At 40.2% G+C, this 24,026-nt stretch overlaps 1 protein-coding gene across 1 annotated transcript in view; it reads left to right on the plus strand.

The window, feature by feature from the left end:
* Nucleotides 1-24,026, plus strand: part of STXBP6 (syntaxin binding protein 6 (amisyn)) — a 248,733-nt gene that overhangs the window by 190,459 nt on the left and 34,248 nt on the right. Inside the window, exons 3-4 of the mRNA XM_012647300.1 lie at nucleotides 6,188-6,318; nucleotides 7,257-7,422. Coding sequence (XP_012502754.1) covers nucleotides 6,188-6,318; nucleotides 7,257-7,422 — 297 coding nt within the window. The remainder of the gene's footprint in view (nucleotides 1-6,187; nucleotides 6,319-7,256; nucleotides 7,423-24,026) is intronic.

Raw genomic sequence — 24,026 nt, forward strand, 5'->3', positions numbered from 1 at the left:
TCCACAGTTACAGTACATGAATCAGACATGTTATACCCTTTCCGTATAAAATATAAAGTTGAAATAACTAATATTAACCAGGTTTTATAATTCACTGTGTGCTTCCCCTTTATCCAAAATAATTGATTTTTTCTGCAGATCTATGGGGAAAAGGCTAAGGAAGTAAAAAAAATCAAACACGACGAGAACCTTGTGTTGCTGAATCTCAAGACTGGAATCATATCTTCAAGGAGGCTGAAATAAACAATTTCTTAAGAGAGATGCAGCTAGAATAAGGATTGCAGGAAAAGAGATCGTTGTAAGAGGTTTTAACCCCCAAATTCCTCTCTTTCTGTTCTCCTGATATTTCTATAACTTCTTGGTTATTACCATTTTCTGTATTTTACTTGTAGTTCTCAGGATACCCCTCTTTTCCAGGAAGAAAATGATTGAATCTCTTAAAATTGAAGCTTGATTTTTAAAACTGAACAATTCAACCTGAAATAAGTTTTTAGTTTGTTCATGGTTTCTGGTGGGCACAAGAACAGTTCCTCCTTTTGTTGAGGAGCCATTCATTTCTTCACCCACTCATTTGTGCATGTGTGCATCAGTTAGCAGTGAGTATCAAGTTATAATATAGAAGACATCATGGACTTAGTCTGGCGAGGGCGGTGGAAAATGCAAGCCTTCTGGGGGCTAAGCTTCCGTATTTCAAGGTTAAAATTTAATATTCCAAGATTACTTGTGATGTATCCTCTCATTTAGTTGAAAAAGGGAATACCTTTCAAAATAAAAACACCACATATTTTTATAGTTTATAAAAAGTAAAATTATGAACAGGGTAAAGAAGATTAAAATTAGAAGGGACTAAATTTTAAAAGTACCAACTATGTCTCATGGGCCTGTGACATTGAAGTTGTACATTCCAAAAGTAATGCTGCTTCCTTGTTGGTAGTTTGAAATATTAAAACCAGCTAGTACTTCCTGCAAAGTTGCTGTGGAGCAGTCACTTGCTCTCTTAATGTATAGCTGTTTAACTGTTCTGGACAGGTTCTGTGCCTTTGTATTAAAAGTAGCCTTCCTATAGAATATTTGATACAGGATGGTTGTATTCTTCTCTTTCTACTGAAAGACTTACCCAGACTTATTTACAAAGGCAAATTTTTTCCATACAAACGATTGCTCTTTTGGTATCCCTTTGGAGAAATTTCCTAGACTTTCCCTTATCTCCTTTATTTCCTCCCCCTCCTCCTACTCCAATTTGGAAATGAGAATGTGATGTAGGGGATACCTTGTTTAGTGATACCAAATAAGGAATCTTTTGTATGGAAAACTTTCTTTATGATTATCCCTTCAGTAAATTGAGGAAGTCAGCTTCCTTGAAGCCCTATGCACTGATTCTACCACCTCCTTCCCCTTTAGGGTTAATGGAGCAGGGACTGCTGAAGAGCATCCTTCATTCTCCCCCACTGGCTGGGTGCTCATGACTGAAATGCCACCATTTTTCTTGTTGTTCCTTTGAACTAAACACACACACCCTTTCTTTCTTAAAATATACAGATTCAAGAATACCCTGTCAGGCCCATTTGGGTCTTGTCAGGACTCTGGCCAAAGAGCCTCCAGTACCAGAGATGGGGGGAGGGGACAGAAGGAGAGAGGGAGGACCCCAGAGACAAACTTGACCATTTGTTGAGTTGGTCTGGTTTTGGAACTTAGGGTTATGTGGCCTGGGGAGTCTAAACACTTATTATGTCCCTAAATCATAACACACTGAGAAACAGTGTGAGAAGTAATAGATCCATCCTGTGTGGAGAGCACCATGCTCCATTTCCCACTAACTATAGCAGAGAGGATGTTTCCCTGTTCTGAGAGCATTTGAGGTAACAATCTAGATATTTCTGCTTTTACGCTTTGTAAACTTTCAGCCACCTTACCTGGTAAAATTGCTGATGCAGCCGCCGACCTGATATTTATTTCCCATGGATACTGTGAAATCTACCTAGAATTATCATACATTAGACTTTTGAAAGAGTGATAAAGAAACTAGCTCCAAATAATCGTTTCTCACTTTGGCCTGTTAGACTGTTCCCTTTCCATAGCAGCACCCAGAAGGCACACTTAGTCTTGCCTTTACCTCCTGAACCCACATTTCAGAGGATGTCTTTTTTTTCTCCTTTGTCAGTCACCTCCTGCACAGCCAGAGAGCATCTCTGATAAGATTCTATGTGAACGATGCCCTTTTTTCTGGGCTCCAAATTGTTTCTCATTAACATTCTCGTTGAGGTCAAAATGTCTGGCCAGTAGACTCCAGCAGAGCAGAGAGTGAGGCGCACCACAAAATGCTGGCCTTCCCCTAACTGCGAGATAGGGACAGGACCGCGCGTGATGAAATTTAAAGATATCTACAGCACGCAGGCATAATAAATTATGCATTTTAGCTGCCTAGCCTCAATGTCAAACTGTAATGAGGTTACGATTTGTCCTCCTTTAGCACCTTTGCTTTTTCTTTATTCTTTTTAGAGAAATAGCTACATAAAGTTATGAGATGATTCAATATAAGTTCAATGTGTTTAAAAGTAAGTGTACAAAAATACCCAAAATATGAGATAATAGAGAATGTAGAGGTGGTGAGTAACCATTTTATTTATATGCTGATTGTTTCCTTTAAAATAGATAATTTGTATCTTAGGCAAAATTGATTTTCCCTTTTTGAATTGTTGAGAGATGATGCTGTGAATATCGAGACTTTAGGTGAAAGAGTGTGGCTTTTTGAAAAACTTGATCTCTCAACCATTGGACCTTGAAATGGAAGATCAGCCTCTGAGTCATTGGCAGAGGATTTGCTCTTCTCACATTTTGCTTAACATGCAAGTAACTTGCATTTCTCTTTCCTTTTCTCGTCAGTCCTTTTTTCCCATTCCACCAATTCTACCTTCCTGACTTTTTATAGGACCAGGTTTGATATGACTAGGTGGTACTTTGTTATTGGCTGACTTACTGGTTTTTGATTAAATAGAATTTTCTGAGTGTGCATAAACAAGGCCAGTGGTCTCCACCTTTTGATTCTAGCCAGGTATCTGATTGTATTTTTTGTAAAATGTCTCATGGAGGGGCCATTTTTAAAAGACCTCTTTAGACCTTTAGTTCATGAGATGGAGATGGTACACCACTTGAGTAATGATGGTAATGATACTCCAGATATAATGGTTCATAACACTGCTTCTTAACCATAGCAGAGATGTAGTATGACATCTACATGAAAGCTAAAGAGAAGGTAAGGAGCTATGAAAACCACATTCCTTTTTCAGAGTTGATAGCAAAACGACCTAGAGTTGGTTGCCCCCCCGCCCCACGCTTCTACCTGCCTCTGTTAACACTGCAGGCAGCAGAGGAATAGGCTGATTCTACATGGTCTGCAGTGTTACCTGGAGTGCATGCCCATTCTGCCACTTTTAAATGCCTCTGTATTTATCTTTTCCTCATGAATGTTGAAGGCATAACATAAATGACCTGATTATCTGGCCTTTAAAGTTATTCAGAATAATGAATTTGGGAGTGGTATGGGGGTAACTAGACGTATAGCACTGTGATATTACTGACCCAGGAGATTTGGTTGCATTTCCCAGGGTGTAGTATCAATTAGCTTTCCTTTGGAAGGAGAAGGTAAATTACTGTTTTTTGGTAGACATCTGCAATTTTGAGTGACTGACTTATTTTTTATCAGCTATTGATCCCAAAAACTTGGTTAAGTGGTTAAACCATGGTTTCTTCAAGTATGGTACTCAAAAAAATCTGGCAGTGGTATGTTTATGCAAGCGTTTTGATTTCAGAAGAGGAAAAGTCTTTACTTAACTCTATATCATGTGTATATAATAATGTAATTTTAAGGCATCTCCTTCCAAAATAGAAACTAGGATGTTGAAGATAATAACAATAAACAAAAATTAAACCAAACCAGGCTCATTGCCCAGGAAAACTAGCCAGACTCTAAGAACAGAGCAAGGAATAAACTAACAAGGGAAAAAAAGACAGAAATGGACAGCAGAGCAATGGCCTGCATTAAAAGTGCCTGCTCTGCAGCATGACCGCTGTTGAGGAATTCCATGGGACATTTGTCATTGTGGGTGGGGTTCCTGCCTGCCTCATTTCAATGACAAACTTCCAATGGAACTTGCCTTCCTAAACTGTGAATTCTACACATGCCGGTAATACACAGAGATCTTACACTGTGTTTGAGCTTTAAAAATGCTGTAAACTACTGGGAAACAAATGGACCAGAAATAAAAATAGGAGTTCATAACTTTAACTAAAGTTAGAAGGAAAACTTTCGTGTTTCCCAGGATATTTAACTGTCGTATGATTTACATAAACAGAGGAGGAAATCCTCTTTGTGTGTTTATGGGTGTGTGTCTAATACAGGAACCCATGTTTTCCTGTTATTTAAAAGCATTCTTTAATCTTTTAAGCACATTTTAGGACCTGCATATATTCCAGGTGTGTTGTTTTCTTTAACATTGAAATATAAGAGCAAGGTATGACTACCAGAGAAACCTATTTGGTCTCCCATTTGTGTTATAGGAGACACAAAAAATAAATGAATCAAATTAAACAGATGGACAGAGCCCCGGGAAGACTGGCAATATTGCCTGAATTCAGTTAGGGGAATGGTTATTCCTAATGGGACTTAACAGGCTTGGAACCTGTTAAAGAGAGGCCATTTGTGAATAGAAGACTAATTTCCTCTGATCATGGATGTTAAGGAAATGATGGCTTTTTAACCATGAAAGTACATGTAATTGGTGTGAAATGTTCAGAAGCTTTTAGTCAAATATAACTGAAATAATTGGTAATAAACCAAGCCATTATTTGAAGTTAAAAACAATCTTTGCTAAGTTCTGGTTAGGAACAAAGGGAGAAGATAATACTGAAGTCATGAAGACAGTCTTCAGTGGCAGGAAAGTAGGTTGTCACCAGATCTAAAGGCAGAGCAGCCACCTTTTATTCCCCTCTCAGCATGTCTGCTCTTCTACTCATAACCCCAGATGCTGAAACTGCAATGGGCCATGGGATATATGAACCATACATAGGGTCTTCTTACCACCAACTGTGACTGGAGCAGGTGCTTTCTGTCCTTCATCCCTCAAGAAATCTTTTTGCCACCTGTTGAGCATGTGCATGGTTATTTGAAAATATGGAATCCGTGGGGTTATTTGAGACAAAGAAAGAATATGCCATGGGTACATCGTCTTCAGCAAGTCAATGAGTAGGATTGAATTTATTACAACCAGTGGAGATTTCCACTTTCCCTACTTCCTTTATAGCATTATTTCTATTTAAACTTACTAATTCCTGAAGCCAGAGCTCATGAGGAGCTTTTAGGAAAGCCCTTTTAAGACCCTTAATTACCTCCCCACTTTTGAGTCTCTAAGTCATAAAGTAAGCAGATGCAGAAATAGTCAGGGTACCTCTCTCCTGGCCCTGAAGCTTCACATCAGTCTGATGGGTGATGCTGTCCATCTTCAGCACAGAAGAAGTTGGGGGAAGAACTCACTAAGGTTGGGAGAAGAAATTGTCCTGGTCTTGCAAATGTGGTGACCACAGATATTTGTGTGGGAGATGTGCCCAGAATGCCAGATACAATCATAATTAGATGCAAACTAGATACAAAGATACAAACCGAGCAATTTATAGAGCCGAATGGTTCTTTTTTTTTTTTAGTGAGATATTACTCCTTATCACTGAAAACTGAGTTATTTGCACTGGAATATAAAATTAGAAATATGCACTGCAGTTCTCTAGGGGAGCCAGTAACCTGTATTTCCTTTAAAATTCAGCTTTCCTGATGAACCCTACCTGATGCCTGTCAGCCCTGCGTGCTTCTTTTCTTGCAAGTTGTAATTGTGCATTTGTAGCCTCCATTAAAGGTGCTTGATGTTATTCAGTTAAATTGTTTTTAGTTTGAATGGATGAAGACATAAATGGACCAGCCCTATAATTATAATTATATTGTAAATTGCTTGAGAGTGGAGATTATAACTTCTATTTCTTATGTGTTCACCCTTCACCAAAGGCACGCATATTCATTCATATTCTCTCCCTCCCCCTCAATGTACGTATGCACACTAGGGGTCATGCAGAAACAACACTAAATGAGAAAACAAACCACCAACATGCCGATGCACTAATCTGAGTGATCTCTTCTTGGCAGTGACAAACAAGAAACCCACACAGGCGTCCATCACGAAGGTCAAACAATTTGAAGGCTCCACGTCTTTTGTTCGGAGATCACAGTGGATGCTCGAGCAGCTTCGCCAGGTTAATGGTATTGATCCTAATCGGGTGAGTGAATTGTTCAATGCTGAGCAAAGGAATTGTCTTCACAAGATGACTCTGATTGACCTTGGTAGTGGTGGTGGTGATTTGAATCATTCTTAACAAGGCTATTTCTCTATTTCAGTTACATGACTGAAAATTTCTGATGCCCGTTCCCTTCTTATGGGAAATTATAAATCTTTTCATAATGTTTAATGAAGGAACCTAAGGGGATGCATATCCAAGAAATGCTACCTCCAGTCATGTTTATCAACAAAGTACAAAGGGCAGAGTTAAGATAATCATATCCATGGTTATCAATATAAAAAAGACCATGTTCATCAGAGCTGCATTTATTTCCTAATGCCACCAATGATGAGGTTTATTTACCAAAATCAAATAAATGAATGGTACCTTAAAAATTATGCATTAAGATTCCACTGGCTTTAATAAGAGAAACATTTTATGATATAGCTATCTATTCACACACACCCCACACAAAATATCAATAATGACGCATAATAAAGTATGAACTGTTATTATATACAGTAGATATATTTAAGGAATACATATTATATTCCCTAAAATAATAAAAGGGAATCTTCTCCTATGGAAGTGTAGGAGCAAGATTAATATAGATCACTGCTGAGAACCTGAAGGAATCTTTTTCCATGTAATTGGGAAGACAACATGTGGTCTGAATTCTGGCGTCAGTGTGTATTTAGATTATCTCAACTTCTGTGATACTAGCTTCCTAGGGACATCTATAAATACTGTAAGATTCGGGATTTGCTTGGTAAACAGAAAAAGGTGGAGTTTCCATACCCTTGGATGCTAATAAAGATGAGCCTTATGATTGGGATCAGAGTCTTTGTTTTAGCCTTTATGAGTCTTCTGACAGGGGTAAGCTGGAAGCAGCAGTTGTTATAGATTAAGATCAGTAGTTATTTCACTATCTTTTCCAGGATTCTGCAGAGTTTGATTTGTTGTTTGAAAATGCTTTTGACCAGTGGGTAGCCAGCACAGCCTCAGAAAAATGCACCTTCTTCCAGATCCTCCACCACACCTGCCAGAGGTACCTCACCGACAGGAAGCCGGAGTTCATTAACTGCCAATCCAAAATTATGGGAGGTGAGTGAACATATGTAAGACTTCAGTCATCCTGTTTTCCTAGGTTCACTTTTACATGAAAATTAGGTGTTCAGCAGCATAATTAAAGACAAAGACAAGAGAAGAATCAAAATGCTCAGAGCCAGACAGCATGAGAACCATTCTAAGGAGCTCGTTGTATGTTAAATCTAGACACTGTGTTATGTTTTCACTCTTATCCAAAAGCTGGTCTTTTTAGAAGAGTTACCCACTAGCTAAGATTATTCATACTATGGGAACAAACTAGTCCCTTTATTAGAAAAATCGTTTAGTTTAGTTTCTTTACTACCTTTTCTATAATTTCATTGCAGAACACAGTTTTCTGGGTTGCTTTTTCCTATTATTTCTCAAGATGTTTTACAAGTATTAATATAAAAATCCCAACAGATGCTATCTCTTTCTTTCAAGTAACAGCTCATTTATTCCTTGAATGGCATACAGAGCTGAGTTAGGATAAGTGCTATAAGCCAGTGTTAAGGGTGAGTGGAACCATTGGCAACATAATGAGAAACAGTTAGAGGGTGCTTAGCACATTTCTTTTAGGCGACATTTCTTTATAAAAGAATTGAAACTGCTAAATTTATAAAAACAAAGCCTTGCCAACTCTCAGTTGGGGAAGTGCATTTATGTCATTGGTCTTTTCACTGACCTGTTTTCTTGAATTTTGTTGGGGTTTTTTGTTTTGTTTTGTTTTGTTTTTTTGAGACAACATCTTGCTCTTGACTCCCTGGCTAGAGTGCAGTGGTGTCATCATAGCTCACTTCAACCTCAAACTCCTGGGCTCAAGCAATCCTCCTGCCTCAGCCTCCCGAGTAGCTGGGACTAGACATGCACGCCACTGCGCCCAGCTAATTTTTCTGTTTTTGGTAGAGATATAGAGTCTTGCTCAGGCTGGTCTCGAACTCCTGACCTTAAGCCATCTTCCCACCTCGGCCTCCCTGAGTGCTAGGATTACAGGTATGAGCCACCGTGCCGGGTCTGTTCTCTTAGTTTTGAAAGACTTTTTTTTTAAATGCACCATCTTTGCCTTAATCAGATGTTAAGTGAAGATCACATTAAAGATTAAAAATTCTCCTTGGGCTATATAGATCTTTCATATAAACATGGGGCAGAATCCACTATTCTTTCTTAGCAACTAACACACACATTGTCATTTTGCTATTAGTCTGCTACTTGTTGTATGGAGAAGTCACTATTCAATTATTCATTATTATCCACTGAAGTGTTAATGTTCCTCTTAAATAGGAAATTGCTTACATCATAAGAACCTTGAAAGGTCTTCCTTAGGCATTGATGCAGACTCTATCATTATAGTTTTTTCTATTTAATCCTAGAAAACTACAAGAGGTCATGAGTGGTACATATTTTCTTCAAAGTGACCACATCCTATGGTTCGAAAGTGAAAAATATTAGATATAGATGTTTAAAGGACAGGGAATTTCAAACACTGACCTATTTGGAAAATGTAATGAGATGCTGCTCTCTATCATGTCTGTGCCCCTAGTGCTCTTCAAATGACTCCTGCTTTGAAAGTCCAGCCTTAACAGACTTGGCACAAGATTGAAGCATACCAGGCTTGGGACCACAGAGGGCCACATTTTTAGTGAATAGAAAGTTGGTCAGGAAATCCCACGTTTCCCTCATCCTTCATTAGGTGGGGTCTGCTCTGCTAGCGTAGGATCAGGTTTGTTTCTTGATCCTGCTATGAAACACTTTCCTCATCCATGTCCATATGGTCAGTAGCTTGCATGCGTAGGCATGTGAGCACAGAGTTTTCTCTAAAAATAACCTGACATTATGTATTTAAAATTTCTGTTGCTTTTGGAGAAAGGCTCCCCTCAAACGTTCTACTTCTTCATGTTCCATCCTGAGCAAAGTAGCCAGAAACAGACCCAGTGCCATGGGAACTACTGCACTTCCTCAGAATGGAAATGTGGATGGAAGCAAAACACTGTCCTTGCCAGGGGAACAAGGTACCTCCTTCCTGCTAAGGCTAGGGATAGCTTTGCCCACTGTTCTTCCTCCTCCCCTAAGGGACTACACTAGGCAGGCCCTCTTCTCTGCTGCCTCTAAAGCTCTCACTTCTTCTCTCAGAACAGGTCCTTTCATTCATTCATTTGCTTACTTACAGTTCATCATCCAATTACACAACAAATAAGGAGTATCTCCTACATGCTAGTCACTGTCCTAGATATGGAAAATAATTCTATATTTGATCCCTTAATAGACCCTAATTGCCACTACCCAAATCCCAGACTGACAGATGCCCTAATATGTTATTCATTTACCTTCCTGAATATCCTCAAACCTTCTCACACAGTCCCACTCTGCTGCTTCTGTCAATCATTGATCCGGTCCTTTGGGTGTCATTGATTGCCTCATGAACTCCAAATGATGCAGAGTTGAGATGAGAACCCATATATCCAATATGTTAAATTGTTGGTATGTGTATTGAGTAAAGGTAAAGATTGGTTCCCTGTAGTGAGAAAAAACGAGACCAAGTGCCAGAATTGGCTTTGCGTCTTGTGACTGTGGTTGTGTTTCTCATCATCTCTAGACCTCAGTTTTCCCAGGTGTGGCACGTGGAGGTTAGACTAGATGATATCTAGAATCGCTTTCGGTTCTATCATTTGGAAGATCTACAATTTCTAAATTATAGTTTTATTGTGTAGGTTAATTGCTTCTTAACTGAAGAATCAAATAAAAGATTTAGTGCAGTTAAATATTGACAAGTCCTGGATTCCTAAGGAAGGCAAAAACCGTTTGAATTAAACATGTTGTAATTTTTTGGCAGCACATATGTCCTTAATGAATGCAGCCTGTCTTATTTAAACAGTTTCTTATCCTCTATAACAGTTGTGCCAACACACCCTGATAAATTAGTGTGCTGATTAGTCTTCCTTTCTACCAGTTGTCACTGTTGTGAGATTTACAGATTAAGCGATTCTGGGGTCACTACATTCTGATCTCTTTAACTTTTGGGTACCTTCTGAATCTTTAGCAGATGAAATCTGTTCCCCATTTCACAATATATTTTGGTCTCTATTTATAGTATGGGCCAAAAGTCCTAGATACATTGTTTTTCGTACTGTGAAATAACACAGTTTTGTGATTTTAGAGAATTGATACTGTCATTGGTATGTTGCCCTACACCAGGTTCTGTATGTATGGTATCTAATTTAATTTTTATAGCAGCCTTTGGAAATACAATTTATTATCTCCATTTTACAGAGAAGGAAACAGGATCAGAGAGATTATTAAATTGCGTGCCAATGGTCATATAGCTAGTTAGTGGTAGAGATAAGATGCCAGCACAAGTCCACTCCACTCTAAAAGCATCTTCCTTAGGGCCACTGAGTGGCACATTCTAGGAGACACCACTGATGTTGTCTTTGTTATGAATGGTGCCCCCTGGAGTTGTGCAAGAATTGTTGGAACTATTTTTGGTATCACATTCCTAGGTATTAAAAAAGGGAGGTGGGAGAAGATGACCAGCAATTATGGATAGTTTTAACTTTTTTATAGTTTTGTTGCAGGTATATATTTAAGATAATAACTCTTAATCTATATTTTCATCCTAAGAACAATAGAGTCATCAAGGACCTTTAAAATCATCTCGTTTTTTATTATTTGTCTTTGTCCACCAGAACTTCAGTAGATTAAATAGTTGAAAGCACAGGGAAGATGCAGCAGCCCAGGTCACCTGCAGGGTCTCTCTGGTACTCCGTGTCAACCTAAAATAACCAAAATGGTCAAAATCCAGGTTAAAGAGAGTTTATTCAAATGCAAGTATTCAGTACGGGCCTGCCCAGGGAGCACATATTCCAAAGAATGGAAGTCAATGTTCCAAAGTATAGAAATTTGGGATGGCTTATATAGACAAAGCTTAGAAAATTTTAGCAAAATTTCAACATCTCTCTGTGTAAGGCTTAATGTATAGTTATGATGATCTGATTAGTGTAGATGGCCCTTTTCTTTTGGTAAAGGTACATATAACATTCCATGCTAAAGATGTAACTGTCATGGGGTCCTTGTTTGGAGTGCCTTCTGATCTGAGTTAGGTACAGGACAATAAAGGAGGCAGTTGATCTATAAGAAAGATCAATGATTGGAAGGGGGAGGTCTGGTCTCTGGTCCTTCCTAGTCATTTACGAATAAGAACAAAGAGGAAGGAAGTTAAACTATAATCTAAGCAGAAATGCAGAACATGCTACTTGACTGAGATCACAGTCACATCTCTCACAAGGCTTGAAGTGTTTTTGGAATTCCAGCAGCTTTTAAATTTTATTTGTTTTCACATCTGTATCTGGCCCAGCCCTGCGATTGGAAAAACTGAGGCCCAGCAATTTTGAATGACTTTTATCAAGGTCAGAGAACTAGAAACAGATCCACCCGACTCTCATTGAACGACACTTTCTCTATTATCAGTTCAACATAGGTTTATCATTTAAATACCTACAATCTCATGCAGTTCTACTCTTATATTTATTGATTGTGTATATCCCATATGACCACATTTTTCTTTTTCTCTTGAGGAAAGTGAGTTACACAGAAATGAAATGGATTCTTTGTCATGTTTGAAAATCTTTCTTCAAAATGATATTTCCTTATCTCTAGAAGACTGACTGGGAAGCTTTGATCTTCTGATGCTAGTTCGGGAAAGATACAAGTAAAGCCTGCTGGGCTACTTGAAGGTCCTCACAAACTGCAAGAGGGCAGGCAGCTCTACTGCATTGTGGAGGGAGGAGTTCCTTCTCCTACCCCGTCAGCATCTCTGCAGCTGTCTTCTCTTCTCCGGAAGATTGGAGGATCAGTAAGCTAGGACAAGGTCTTCCAGCCTTGGTCATTGTTCACCTCCACTCTACCTCTCTTTTAGTTCATTAAACATAGGTCACCTTTCAGAAATACAAAGCCATTCATTTCGTTGCTAGGTCCTTAAGCTATGTAACAACCTACAGAGATGGAAGGCAGGGGCATGGAGCCAATTGTGGCTGCTGAAAAGTGAGATGGCATCATGAATGATAGGGGACCGTGAAGGTGAAGTCTCAGGTTCAGATGGGTTGGATTTACTTCTTCTGAGATAGTAGCTTTTGTTTTTCTCTGTGTTTATTGTAAGTAGAGATGATGTTATACTGTTATATGTGTGATAACATATTTTTGTATTTCAAAGGTACCTCAGAGGAGTTAATCACATGTGTAGAACCTTAGATTCCAGAGGGGGGACTTGCTTTCATTTCAGCTAATGCATTTTAAAGAGACATGGTCTGCTCCAAATAGAGCATCAGTTTAGTTAAAGGGCATGTTATATTAGGTGAAGCTCCCAGGAGAGACTTTGTTGTTTTACTTACATCATTATTCTTAGTAAAATGTGAGGAAATCCCCCATGGCTCCCACATTGCAGTTTTATTTATGCTGACCATTCCTACTGATTACTCTTGGCCTAGTATTTAAACGCCAGCTACTGTGAACTTTATAGAAAACTTCAGTGGTATTGACAACTTCTGTGTTAGAACCACAAAGTAGCTTCTTTGCAAACCTGTTTTCTTTAACAATAAGTGGTACAAATTATTTTCAGGGGAAAAAAATGACTTATTCTTAAAGGCAAGTATAAACTGAAGTATATCTTAGCATTTTGCTTGAACTGTAAGCCCAGACACCCTGGCTAACTCATTCCATCATTTCTTATCTCTTATTCTTTCATCTGTTTCATAGGGTGATCCTTCAATGGGCTCCGCTTACTGTTGTTTGAGGTCCTGTCCTGCACATTTCCTCATTGACCCCACAAGCGTTTACTCAGCACTGCCTGTGTGTCTGGTGTAGGGGTGAGGGGAAACTTGCCCTTCCCCCTGAAATTTCACTGAAAGATAAACTCACAATTAAGGTAGATTAATAAGAGAAAGATTTATTTCCCATGCTCATGGGGAGAATCACAGAGTGGTTACTCAATATCCCAGTGGGATCCAGATATTTTTATACCTGCTTTTTAGAGGGGAGGAGGGAAGATGAGGAATAGTGGTAATTCTGTTTAGGGGCAATAAACAAATGCTTGCTAGGGAGGATGAATGGATACTTGGGAGAACCAATGGATGGGGGGAAACAAATTGACTTATAAATTAACCTGAGAGACAGGTATTGTGTTTAAAATGATGGGCCAGGTCTGGTCGCATTCTCAATTTTCTTGCCTACAATATAGTGAGATCACAGGGAAGGGAAAGGAAGTCAATTGTACTTTTCCAAGGCCCTGTTAATCTCTAAGGGCCTCAATTCAAAATACCAAGGAGTCATATTTTGGAGCAAAATTGCCTGAGCTCCTTCAGAGGCAGTGAGCTAGCTGTGAAGATCCAACTACAAAGTAGGCACCTTTGCCAACTTTACTAACCTTTCTGGGCAGACAGCAGATGTAAACAGGTATAAAACATTGCCATGACAGCAAGGTGATGGCTGAACTGCATTTTAAAAGATGATTAGCAGTTGCCAGACAGACAAGGGCAGGATGAAATGAGCTCTCTCTTATTGCAACAGTTAATCCAGACAGTTTTATTTCAACGTTAGCTCTGTTACTGAAAGTTCCGTACTTGTCCCTGATGCAAAATGAAGAATGAGGACAAGTGGTTTGAGGAAAAGGAAAGAGAAGTTTATTAATTTGCAGGCAAATGAGGAGGATGGCAGACTCTTGTCTTAAGAACCATCATCCCCCCTTTAAGCAGAAATACAGGGTTTTTAAAGGGGGTTTTCAGCTTCAGTCTATTACTGTTTACAGCATCTCCAGTGAAGAGGATCTTGTGACCTCTGTCCAGATAATTCTATTGAGCTATCACTTTTGGTTTAAGATACTAGAAAACAACAAAAAACACTGCTCTTTCCCTCTGATTATTGGCCTCAGACAGGAATGCAGGTTTTAATTCCTCAAAAAGGGTTAGGAATTTTAAAGAGACAACACATAAAACATTTTGCCCTTTTTAAGACCCTTACTTCTGTTACATAGTCCCCACCATCAATTTTGCTCTTTCATATCTATGGGAGGAAGAGTGACGTAGTCATTGAGCTACTTCCCACCAAATTGGGGTGATGTTTTAGATGGCAGGTTTGTACTTATTTATGCCATTGCTCTTTCTGGCTTGTACAAAAATAAAGGATGTAACAGATTACCGGGTGAAAAGGGCATAAGCAACAACTACAACCATGAAGATTGACAAGGCCAAATGGAGGATACCTGATAAGAGAGATTTTACCCCACTCGGTATCTAAGACACCAGGAGGACTGTGGGTCCTTACTGTCACCTTGCGCATAATGTCTGATACAGAGCTGGGTAAGAAAGAAACATGGGCACAATAACAAACCCAGCACCAAAAATCCTCATCGAGGAGTTGTCTCTCCATCTTCATAGGGTCCCTCCCATTTCACCAGTTGTTGTTTGGGTCCTTATTCTTTCCAAGCTTTAAGCAACACCTGGTCTCCTGGTTTAAAGGGGTGGAGGGGTGCTTTCAACTGGGCTGGGAACCTGAACGAGGCAAACTTGTGTATAGTGGTTAGTATTTGATTTATTTGTTTGACATATTGCTTTACTTTGTTTTCTTCACTTATGGTTATATTACTGTACTTACCTCGGGGTGCTAGGAAGGGTCTCCCATAAACTATTTCATAGGGGCTTAACTTAAGCCCACTTCTAGGACCTACCCTTATCTGGAGGAAGGCAAGTAGCAACACCTTATCCCACTTAAATGGGTTTCCTGCATCAATTTTGCTATAGTTTTCTTTAAGGTATGATTCATTTTCTCCATTTGTCCCAAAGACTGAGGTTTCCAGGATGCATGTAATTTCCATTCTAGATGTAGGGTTTTACTTACTTGGTGAGTTACCTCCAGTATAAAGGAGGATTCATTATCACTCTGTGTGGAGGAAGGGAGTCCATACCTTGGAATAAATTCCTTCAGAAGGATTCTGCTAACTTCAGATGCTTCTCTATTCAGGTAGGATAAGCCTCTACCCAGCCTTAAAAGGTATATACTAATATTAACACAAGCAAATATTTGAAGTTTCCAGTTGTTTTAGGCATCTGAGTGAAATCAATTTGCCAATCATCGAAAGGGTGGGTCCCCACATGTTGGGTTCCCTGTGTAGCAGATTGCTTTTCTGTTTTTAGATTATTTTAAGCAAGAAAAGGGCAGTTATTTTTCAAATAGGGTCCTCTTAAATGAGGTCCTACCAAATCCATTAAGGCATCATGTCCATAATGTGTGCATTCATATAGGTGCCTCGTAAGGGGCCAAACCAAGGCAATTCTGTCTCCGCTTAGCTGTGGCATCCCAAGTGTCAGAGCCCCAGTCTTTAGCTCTTTTTTTTCACCTTCATTAGTGTAGTGGAGTTTGAATTGATCTAAATCTAGGTGGGGTTTCAAGGCACTGAGGAACAGATCACATTTAACAGCCTCCTTAATAGCCCTGTCAGTGGCCTGATTTCTTTTTGCAACATGAGTGTCTCTTTTTTTAGTGATCAGGAAGTGCATGATGACCACCTGCTTGGGCTCAGCCATGGCCTGTATCAGGGCCATTATTTCAGTTGCTTACTTAATATCCTTATTTCCTGCCATCAGGAGCCCCCTTTCCTTCCAAATGTATGCACAGATCCATCCTGCTGGAATGAACCTCTAGCCATCTTACCATCCAGCCTCTAGAACCTCTAAACAAACAGTCATGCTGTAAAGGCTCATTCTCTTCAGCTGGTAACAAGGTGGCTGGATTGAGAGTAGCTACTGCCCCAAGGCAAGGAGGCCATCCTCTCACAGTATGGTCCAGTTGCTTTGACAAGTATGCCACTGACCATGGGATGTCTCCCAGCATCTGTACTGAGACTCCAAGGGTCATTCCTTATTTTTCTCATGAACATATAATTTACATTCTTTCTGCAAGTCAGGCAACCCCAAAGTTTGAGATCCAGATGTCACAGAACCCTGCCATTCCTAGGAACTCACACAGTTGTCTTTTATTTTGGGGCACCTTAAGATTCAAGATGACTTGCTTTTGGTCTGACATTAGGCCATAGGTTCCCTTGCTAATTTGGAATCCCAAATAAGTAACCTGCTGTTTGCAAATCTGCACCTTTTGGGGTGATACTTTATAGCAGAATCCCTTGGTCCAATTGTAGGTTCCGCAAAGTCCTTGCTAAGCTCTCACTAAACAGGGTAGGAAAGTTTTTTTAAACCCCTGAGGCAACACAGTCCACTAGTCTCAGGATCCTGCCTTTCAAATGCAAAAGCTAAGTACCATTCATCATTAAAGGCACATAGATCTTGTAGGAATGGGGTATGGTATGGGGTTTCTTGACAGGTAAAATTGGTATAGTATAAGGGGACTGACAGGGACAATTAGTCTATGCCCTAGAAATCCTCTTAATTGGTGTGGCTGTTCACGTCCCAGGGTCCTGTTGGCCCATGTGGCCTTACTCACTTTTTGGTAGACCTCAAGAGGAATAGAACTTGCTTCTTGTAAATGCTGCAGTTGCAGTCAAAGATGTGGAAGTCTGCTAAGGCCAAAACTTCAAAACAAACTGCTTCACAGTGGCAGCTTCCTGCGTGCTTCACCAGGTCCTGGTATTCAAAACCAGCAGGAGCTTGGTGGTGCCCTAGGAGGTGAGCTTCTGCCGCTTCTGGAACAGCTCCTAGTGCTCACCTAGGTCTAGCACGGCCACCAAGGATTTTGGCGGCAGCTCCCCAGTGCCTGCTTCCTGGACCCCTGGCAACGAGTTCCTCAGCCACTGATGGCTGCCTCACCACTGCCTGGCCCCACCCCCTGCCTGGCTCACAGAGCACCATGCATGGCTGGTGCCAGGGGCCAAGGTGGTAGCCACAGGGACCCTGGACCACTTCTACCCATGTGACTTGGCGGCAGCGGCACTCCTGTATCAATTAAAAAGTCCACTAATCAAGTCCCCACTGTCAGTCATGCCCAGGGCTCCTATGGAGATACCTGGATTGGAGCCACTAGTGAGGCATGGAGCCCCGGCCCCCTCCTTCATCATCTGAGTCCTGGACTCTCTGTTCTTCTCTAGCGTTATATACTTCAAAAGCAACATCAAGAAGCTGCAAGGGGTTTATGCCAATTGGTTCTTCTACACACTGTAGGTTCCTCCTTATATCTGGAGCACTCTGCTTTATAAAAGTCATATTAACCATGCACATATTTTCAGGGGCCTCTGGATCTGCATGTGTATATTTCCAATATGCCTGACAGATATGTTCCAAAAATTCAAAGACATCTTTATTAGGTTTTTGTTGTAATTCTTGGACCTTGTTTAAACTCTTCTGTCTAGGCAGTCCCCTCAAGAAGCCTACCAGGATACGCTTTTGGTAATGATTTATTCTCACACTGTCTGCATCCACATTAGGATCCCAATTTGTGTAAGTCCAATACCCTGCCAGCTATCCTTGCGCATTCCAGCCCCTATCTGATATTGCCACAATGGAAATTCCCCTGCCACAGCTATGGGTGCCCTCTGGCCAAATTGAGTTCCCTGCTGGGTCTTGAAAGGAGAGAACCTTCCCACTCCCAAGTCATAACCCAGTGAGCATCAGGCTGAAGAATTGGTTCTAGTCACGCCCTCCCCAAACCCTCTCACGGTGCCAAGATGGCGGAAGCAGCAGGCAGCGGAAGTTGCCCCAGACCTGGCTCTGCACAGGGCTGCTCCCTGGGCCATCCGCAGGGCTCCAGCGGGGGCAGGGGCCACAGCGGATGGAGCAGCAGTGCAAGCTTGAGCACAGCCGAGCCCATGGCACCTTCCCCAGTGGGTGGAGAGCTGGCAGCGGAGGAGCAGGTTCTGTGACATTTGGATTGAAAGGGCTGATGAGATCCAACCTGGTTAATTCCTATCCAATTTTATCACCCAGGGTCTGACTATCCTTACCATTAACTTTGTCCTAGGTCTCTCAGCCTCTTTATTATGCAATTGCATGAAAGATTGTACATATGGGATCTCATCCCATTTACCTGACCTTTGACAAAATAATTCCAGTTATACGACAGTATAATAATTTAAGGTTCCATTCAATGGCCACTTCACCTCGCACTCCAACACGTACATTGGCCAAGCAGTATTACAATGAAACACCATTCTCTTTTTAGACAGACTTATAGCTATAAGTTGGCTATTTAGCCAAGATTCTCCCCAAGGGGCTTTCATATGGAATAAAAACAGAGCCTCCCATGTTGAAACAAAACTCACAAACAGCAACAAACACAGGTTGACAAGTAGACAATACAGGGAATTCCCAATTTAAACAATCTCAAATGCCAAGGCCTGCTAAACAAATGGGAACTGTACAAATGAGAACTGAATTCTCCTAATCTGAAAGGGAATGAATTCCCCACATTCCCTAGTTCTGCTCAACTGTGACTTCCACCCCCACAGTGCCTACAAATGCCCTACAACAGCACTGGAAGGTTCACAACCTTCCCTAAATGGGTGGAATCAAGGGTCTCCGTGTGTACACTGAGAAACTTACCAAAGGGGCCAAGTCATCCTGACTCTTCCCAAATCCATTTCCTTTTCCTCAATGAGGTTCAGGTTGTGAGGAGTTGCATCTAATTCAGGGAGGGAGAGACAGGAGTTCCCTGGAGCTAGCTATACAGGCTGCAGCAGCTGCTGGAGTGGTCCCTCACCCTCCCACCCCAAAAAGGCGATGCTTCTACTGGCGAAGACCCACGACTTGACCCAGGGCTGTTCCCCACCTCTTCCTGCCACAGCAGCAGTCACAGGGAGCCGTTCCACTGGGGCGATGATGGGCCCACCCAGGAATGCCAAATCTGTTACTGAAAGTTCACACATACACACACATACACACACACATACACACACATGCTTATTGTCCCTGAGGCCGAATGAAGAATAAGGACAAATGGTTTGAGGAAAAGGAAAGAGAAGTTTATAAATTGGCAGGCAAATGAGGAGGATGGCAGACTCTCATCTTAAAGAACCATCATCCGTCCTTTAAGCAGAAATACAGGGTTTCTAAAGGGGGTTTTCAGCTTCAGGCCATCGCTGTTTAACATCTCCAGTGAAGATGATCTCATGACATCTGTCTAGATAATTCTGTTGAGCCATTTCCTGTGGTTTAAAATACTAGAAAACAAAGAAAAAAGAACACTGCTCTTGCCTTCTGATTACTGGCCTCGGGCAGGAATGCAGGTTTTAATTCCCCGAATAGGGTGAGGGGTTTTAATGAGACAACACATAAAACATTTTGCCCTTTTTCAGATCTTCTGTTACAGCTATATTCGGAATTTGGAATACTATAGATTGTTTTTCCACAAAGGAGGCTATTTTGAAGTGCCATATATTTTCATAATCATCAGAGGCTATTTGTTAAGCATTGCCCTTGTATGCACAGCCCTTTAGATGATAGTATAAAGCCCAGACTTCTGAGCACTATCAGAATTCCAGGTACACAGAAGTCTCTGATGTCTCCTTCATACCAGCTGGCCCTGGTTGCCCCTGCTGATTGGTATGCTAAAGGAAACCCGAATGGCTTTACTCTGGATTCCCCTGGGGTGAAACAGAATCTCAGGATTCAATCAAAATGTGACTTTGCATTGTACTTTTCTTCCAAACAGTGCAAGATCAACCCTCCATGAGGTGTGCACAGCACATATTTCACCTTGTGAATGCCCTAGGCATAGGCAAGTGTAAGGCAAGGTAACACATTATTGTTTTTCAAACAAGCATACCTGTGCTTTCTAACCAAGTTCTTACTTTTAAAAATGTGATTAATATGGTCATTCTTAATATTGATATATTAATATAGTGTTTTAAGTGAATCTGTAACAGTTACCATAATTTTCATATTTTTTCCTTCTGTTTTAACATTTTCTGTAAATGAATAAAGGCTTTGTGGGGTGTAAAGCTCACACTTCTATACATGCTCTGACGAGGGTCACATTAAAATGAGTTGCTTATTTCTGAAGAATAAAGTCATGTGTAATTTTGCCCCGACTGCTCAAATTTCAGTATCCTTGGGGGATGCGTGCGTGCGCATGCACGCGCACACACACACACACTCATAGTAGAGACTATAATTCACGGACAAAGTTAAGTTGTGTTAAAACCACCTTATTGCTACTTGATGCCTCCATGTAGACACAGTGCCGCGGAGAAGGCCAGGCTTCTCAGCTGATTCACTGCTATGACAGAGCAGTGAAGTGTTTCTTATGGTTCTTTAAATCAAGAGGAATCCATGATATGGTTCCTCTAGTGACTATTTTTGTTGCTGTTGGAAAAGTAACAAAATAACAAACTTCAGTTATCCCCCACCATAGTACAAATGAGGATAATGATTCATCGGGAATTTGCCCAAGATCCCACAGCTATTAAGAGCTAGAACTGGTGTTTCAGTCAAGATCTGCCACTTATTCCCTATCCGTTAATTGGAGACTCTGCCTTCCAAGTTTCCTTAGTAAGCACAAGTCGTCTTTTCCTTATATTGATACAGTTAAGCAGAAGAGGGGATGACCCCAATTTAACAAGATCTTTGTGAGAACTGAATTAAAAATTATGTGTGAAAGTTCTCTGTAAATGACTGTTAATTATACTAATCATGTGCACTCACAGACTTATCATCCACTCTTTCATCACTTCCCCTCACTGCAGCCAATACATCTTTTCCGAGACAGCATGATATTTCATTGAAGACGTGCCTTATGGAAACTGTAGGGGCCAAGGGAAAACCTGCCCTTTGCCCTCTCAAGTTTCACTGAAAATCACTGACAAGAAACAGATTGATAGGAGAAAAAACATACAAATTTATTAACGTGTACAAGGGAGCCTTTAGAATGAAGATCCAAAAATAAAGGGAAATTGTCCATTTTCGTGCTTATGTTCAACGAAGTATGAACAGTCACATGGAAATACGAGTGAACAAGAAGGGTATAAGCTAATGCTGATAGACTGAGTCAGGAAGCTCAGCAGGCTCTGTCTAGGTTCTTCTTGGCCTCTCTAGCAGCAGTCCTTCTGAGTACGTGGCAGGGCCTTCTCTACAATGGGGGTCTTATGACCTACAGTCAAACAAGGTAGGTCAGATAATTTCTTTATGGCCAGATTTTACACAGAAAGTAAGGAAGGAGGAGGTAGAGTTAGAGTGATATTTTTAGTTTTTATGGCTGGCTTTGGGGAAAAGAGACTCTGGTTTCTAGGACCCACCTTGGGGAAGAGGGATTCTAACTTCTATGGCTAGCCTCAAGGGAGAATGGGTCTGAGAGACAGAAAGGCCCAAGAAGGTTGGAGGAAAACTTTTGCTTCTGTGGCCTTTATCTTGAGGTATTATTTTCTGAGTCCCGACAAAACCTTTTGCAGAGAGAAAGGAATAAAAAATTGAAGCAAAAAAATGCGTCAATAAAAATAACAGTACATATATTTAATGTATACAATTAGAAAATCCCAGTTTGGGAGATTTGGGGGCTTTTGTTATTGGGATCCCACCAGTATACCCACTGCGTCAAACACAAGTGTATTTACTGTGCTATGTGACCCACCAACATAACCATCTAATGTCTACTGAACGATATTAGAAGCATGACATTCTGGCAGAAGTTACGTTAATAACATTTTTCTAGATATGAATCTTTTATGTATTTTTTAAATTTAGGATGACATTACTAGTCATTATGTTTGGTATGTATGTACTTTCTCATATTTTCCGATTCAGCCATTCAACCTCATCTTGTTTCCAGGAGATGAATAAAAGGTAGATGCTTTTATATTAAGTGAGAAAATTGAAGTAACTAAAATTGAAGGACTACTTTCTTAGGTTCCATCCAATTCAGTGCATGATATAAATGACTAGAAACTAAAGAAAAATTGTGTCACAGATGCAATTTTTTCTTTTTCATTGCTGTTTGGCTGTAAGCTACCCTGCAACGCATGCTGTGAAACAGCTGGTGGGTTATGGTGCATCATCCTGAGCCAGGAGTGACTTTGTGCATTAAATGCTTTGGGATCATATGTCCTCATCAAAATCTTGTACCAAACCAAGATGCTATAAGGGGACTTCCAAGATATCATCTACTGGCTCGACAAAGATTGTGGACATATTTTGTCCATCCCATATAAATCTCAACAGATGAGAGCTATTCCTATTTTCAGAGTCACCTAGAAGACATAAACATACAATTTGATCTGGAGAAAAGAGCACAAACTGGACTCACTTATCCCTCCCCTTGATGGCATCACTCATTAGCTCTGTAACTTTGAGCTGCTTAAATTAAATAAGCCTGGAGCAGCCTCTCTATACTCTTTTTTTTTTCAGGGTAACATATACCTTGAAAGGGTGACATGAGGATTAAAGTAAATTTTAAAATATTAGATCAAATGGGATTTTTTGTAATGCTAGTACATGCCTAAATATTCTATTTTTAATGGAAATATATGCATACTTATAACATTACATGATTTCTTCCAACATATTTATCAAAAGCCTTTTCTTACGAAAGAAGCAAGAAAACATTCTTGAGCTATCCTAATCCATGTTGGCCATAAGAATTGAAAAAAGTGTTTGTTCCAAGTGAGAAGGAGCTGAGCTATATCACAGATATTTCAAATATCTGGGATGCTGAGTTGTTTGCCATGGTTTATAGAATGCTGAATGTGTTTCATTTTGTGTTTGACATTTATGGAGTGCATATGTTGCTGCTGACTTACCAAAACAACAATGTTTAAAATATGTCGAGTGACACTGTGCCAGAGATCAGGGCACATAACTCAGTTCTTCTGGTAGGAAAGAAAAAACCTAAAGCACATTTTCTGAACTTTATAAGAGAATGGAAATATTCTTTATTAACCAACATGTCCCAGCCAAGAATATTTTCTTGAGTCCGGTTTTCTTTCAGCTGCCAAAACTGGAGATACATGAATCAGAGGTAAGACAGTTTAATATTATTAGACATGAAGTGGTAGTTTTGAAACAGACATAAAAAACATTCTGCATGATGCCCCATACTTTTAGATTCACAGACAAAATTTTTAGAAGAATTTGAGAAGCACAGTTTGCCAACCAATTTTCTAATGAAGGATAGTGAAAAAAACTATAGTCAGTATCACCATAATTTCATTAAAAAAAGTTTAATAATAAAAGATAAAAAGGACATAATCTTTGGAAATAAAGTGACTACTTCTTAAGTGGAAAATATTTACCTTTATGAAAAATTTAATTCATTGTGCTTATTTATCCTGTGTCACATAGGCCAATGCAAACTCCACCAGCAGCTGGCACTTAAAAGCTGTTGCTCTGCTGTAACATAGAAACATCAAGAACTAAAAATTACATGGAATTTTAGTGAAGAGAAGCTGTAAATTCTCAAGAGCAATAACCGGTTCTAAAAGTGGTCCTTTGGCAAATTCATCCCCACTTCTGGGGAGACCACTCAGAGTACACAATCTGTGGACAGCAGATCAGAATATAATCTGCAGGGTTGAAGGCCGTAGTTCTATTCCTTACCTAGGATAGAAGTAGGGAAGTTGAGTGAGCATAGTACCTGAGAAGCTACATAGGAATATAAGATTTCTAAAGCCTTTAATGAAAGAGTGAATCAAATGGCTTTTT

This window comes from Propithecus coquereli, unplaced genomic scaffold (genome assembly GCF_000956105.1).
Source record: "Propithecus coquereli isolate 6110/MARCELLA unplaced genomic scaffold, Pcoq_1.0 Scaffold261, whole genome shotgun sequence".
Lineage (NCBI taxonomy): Eukaryota > Metazoa > Chordata > Mammalia > Primates > Indriidae > Propithecus > Propithecus coquereli.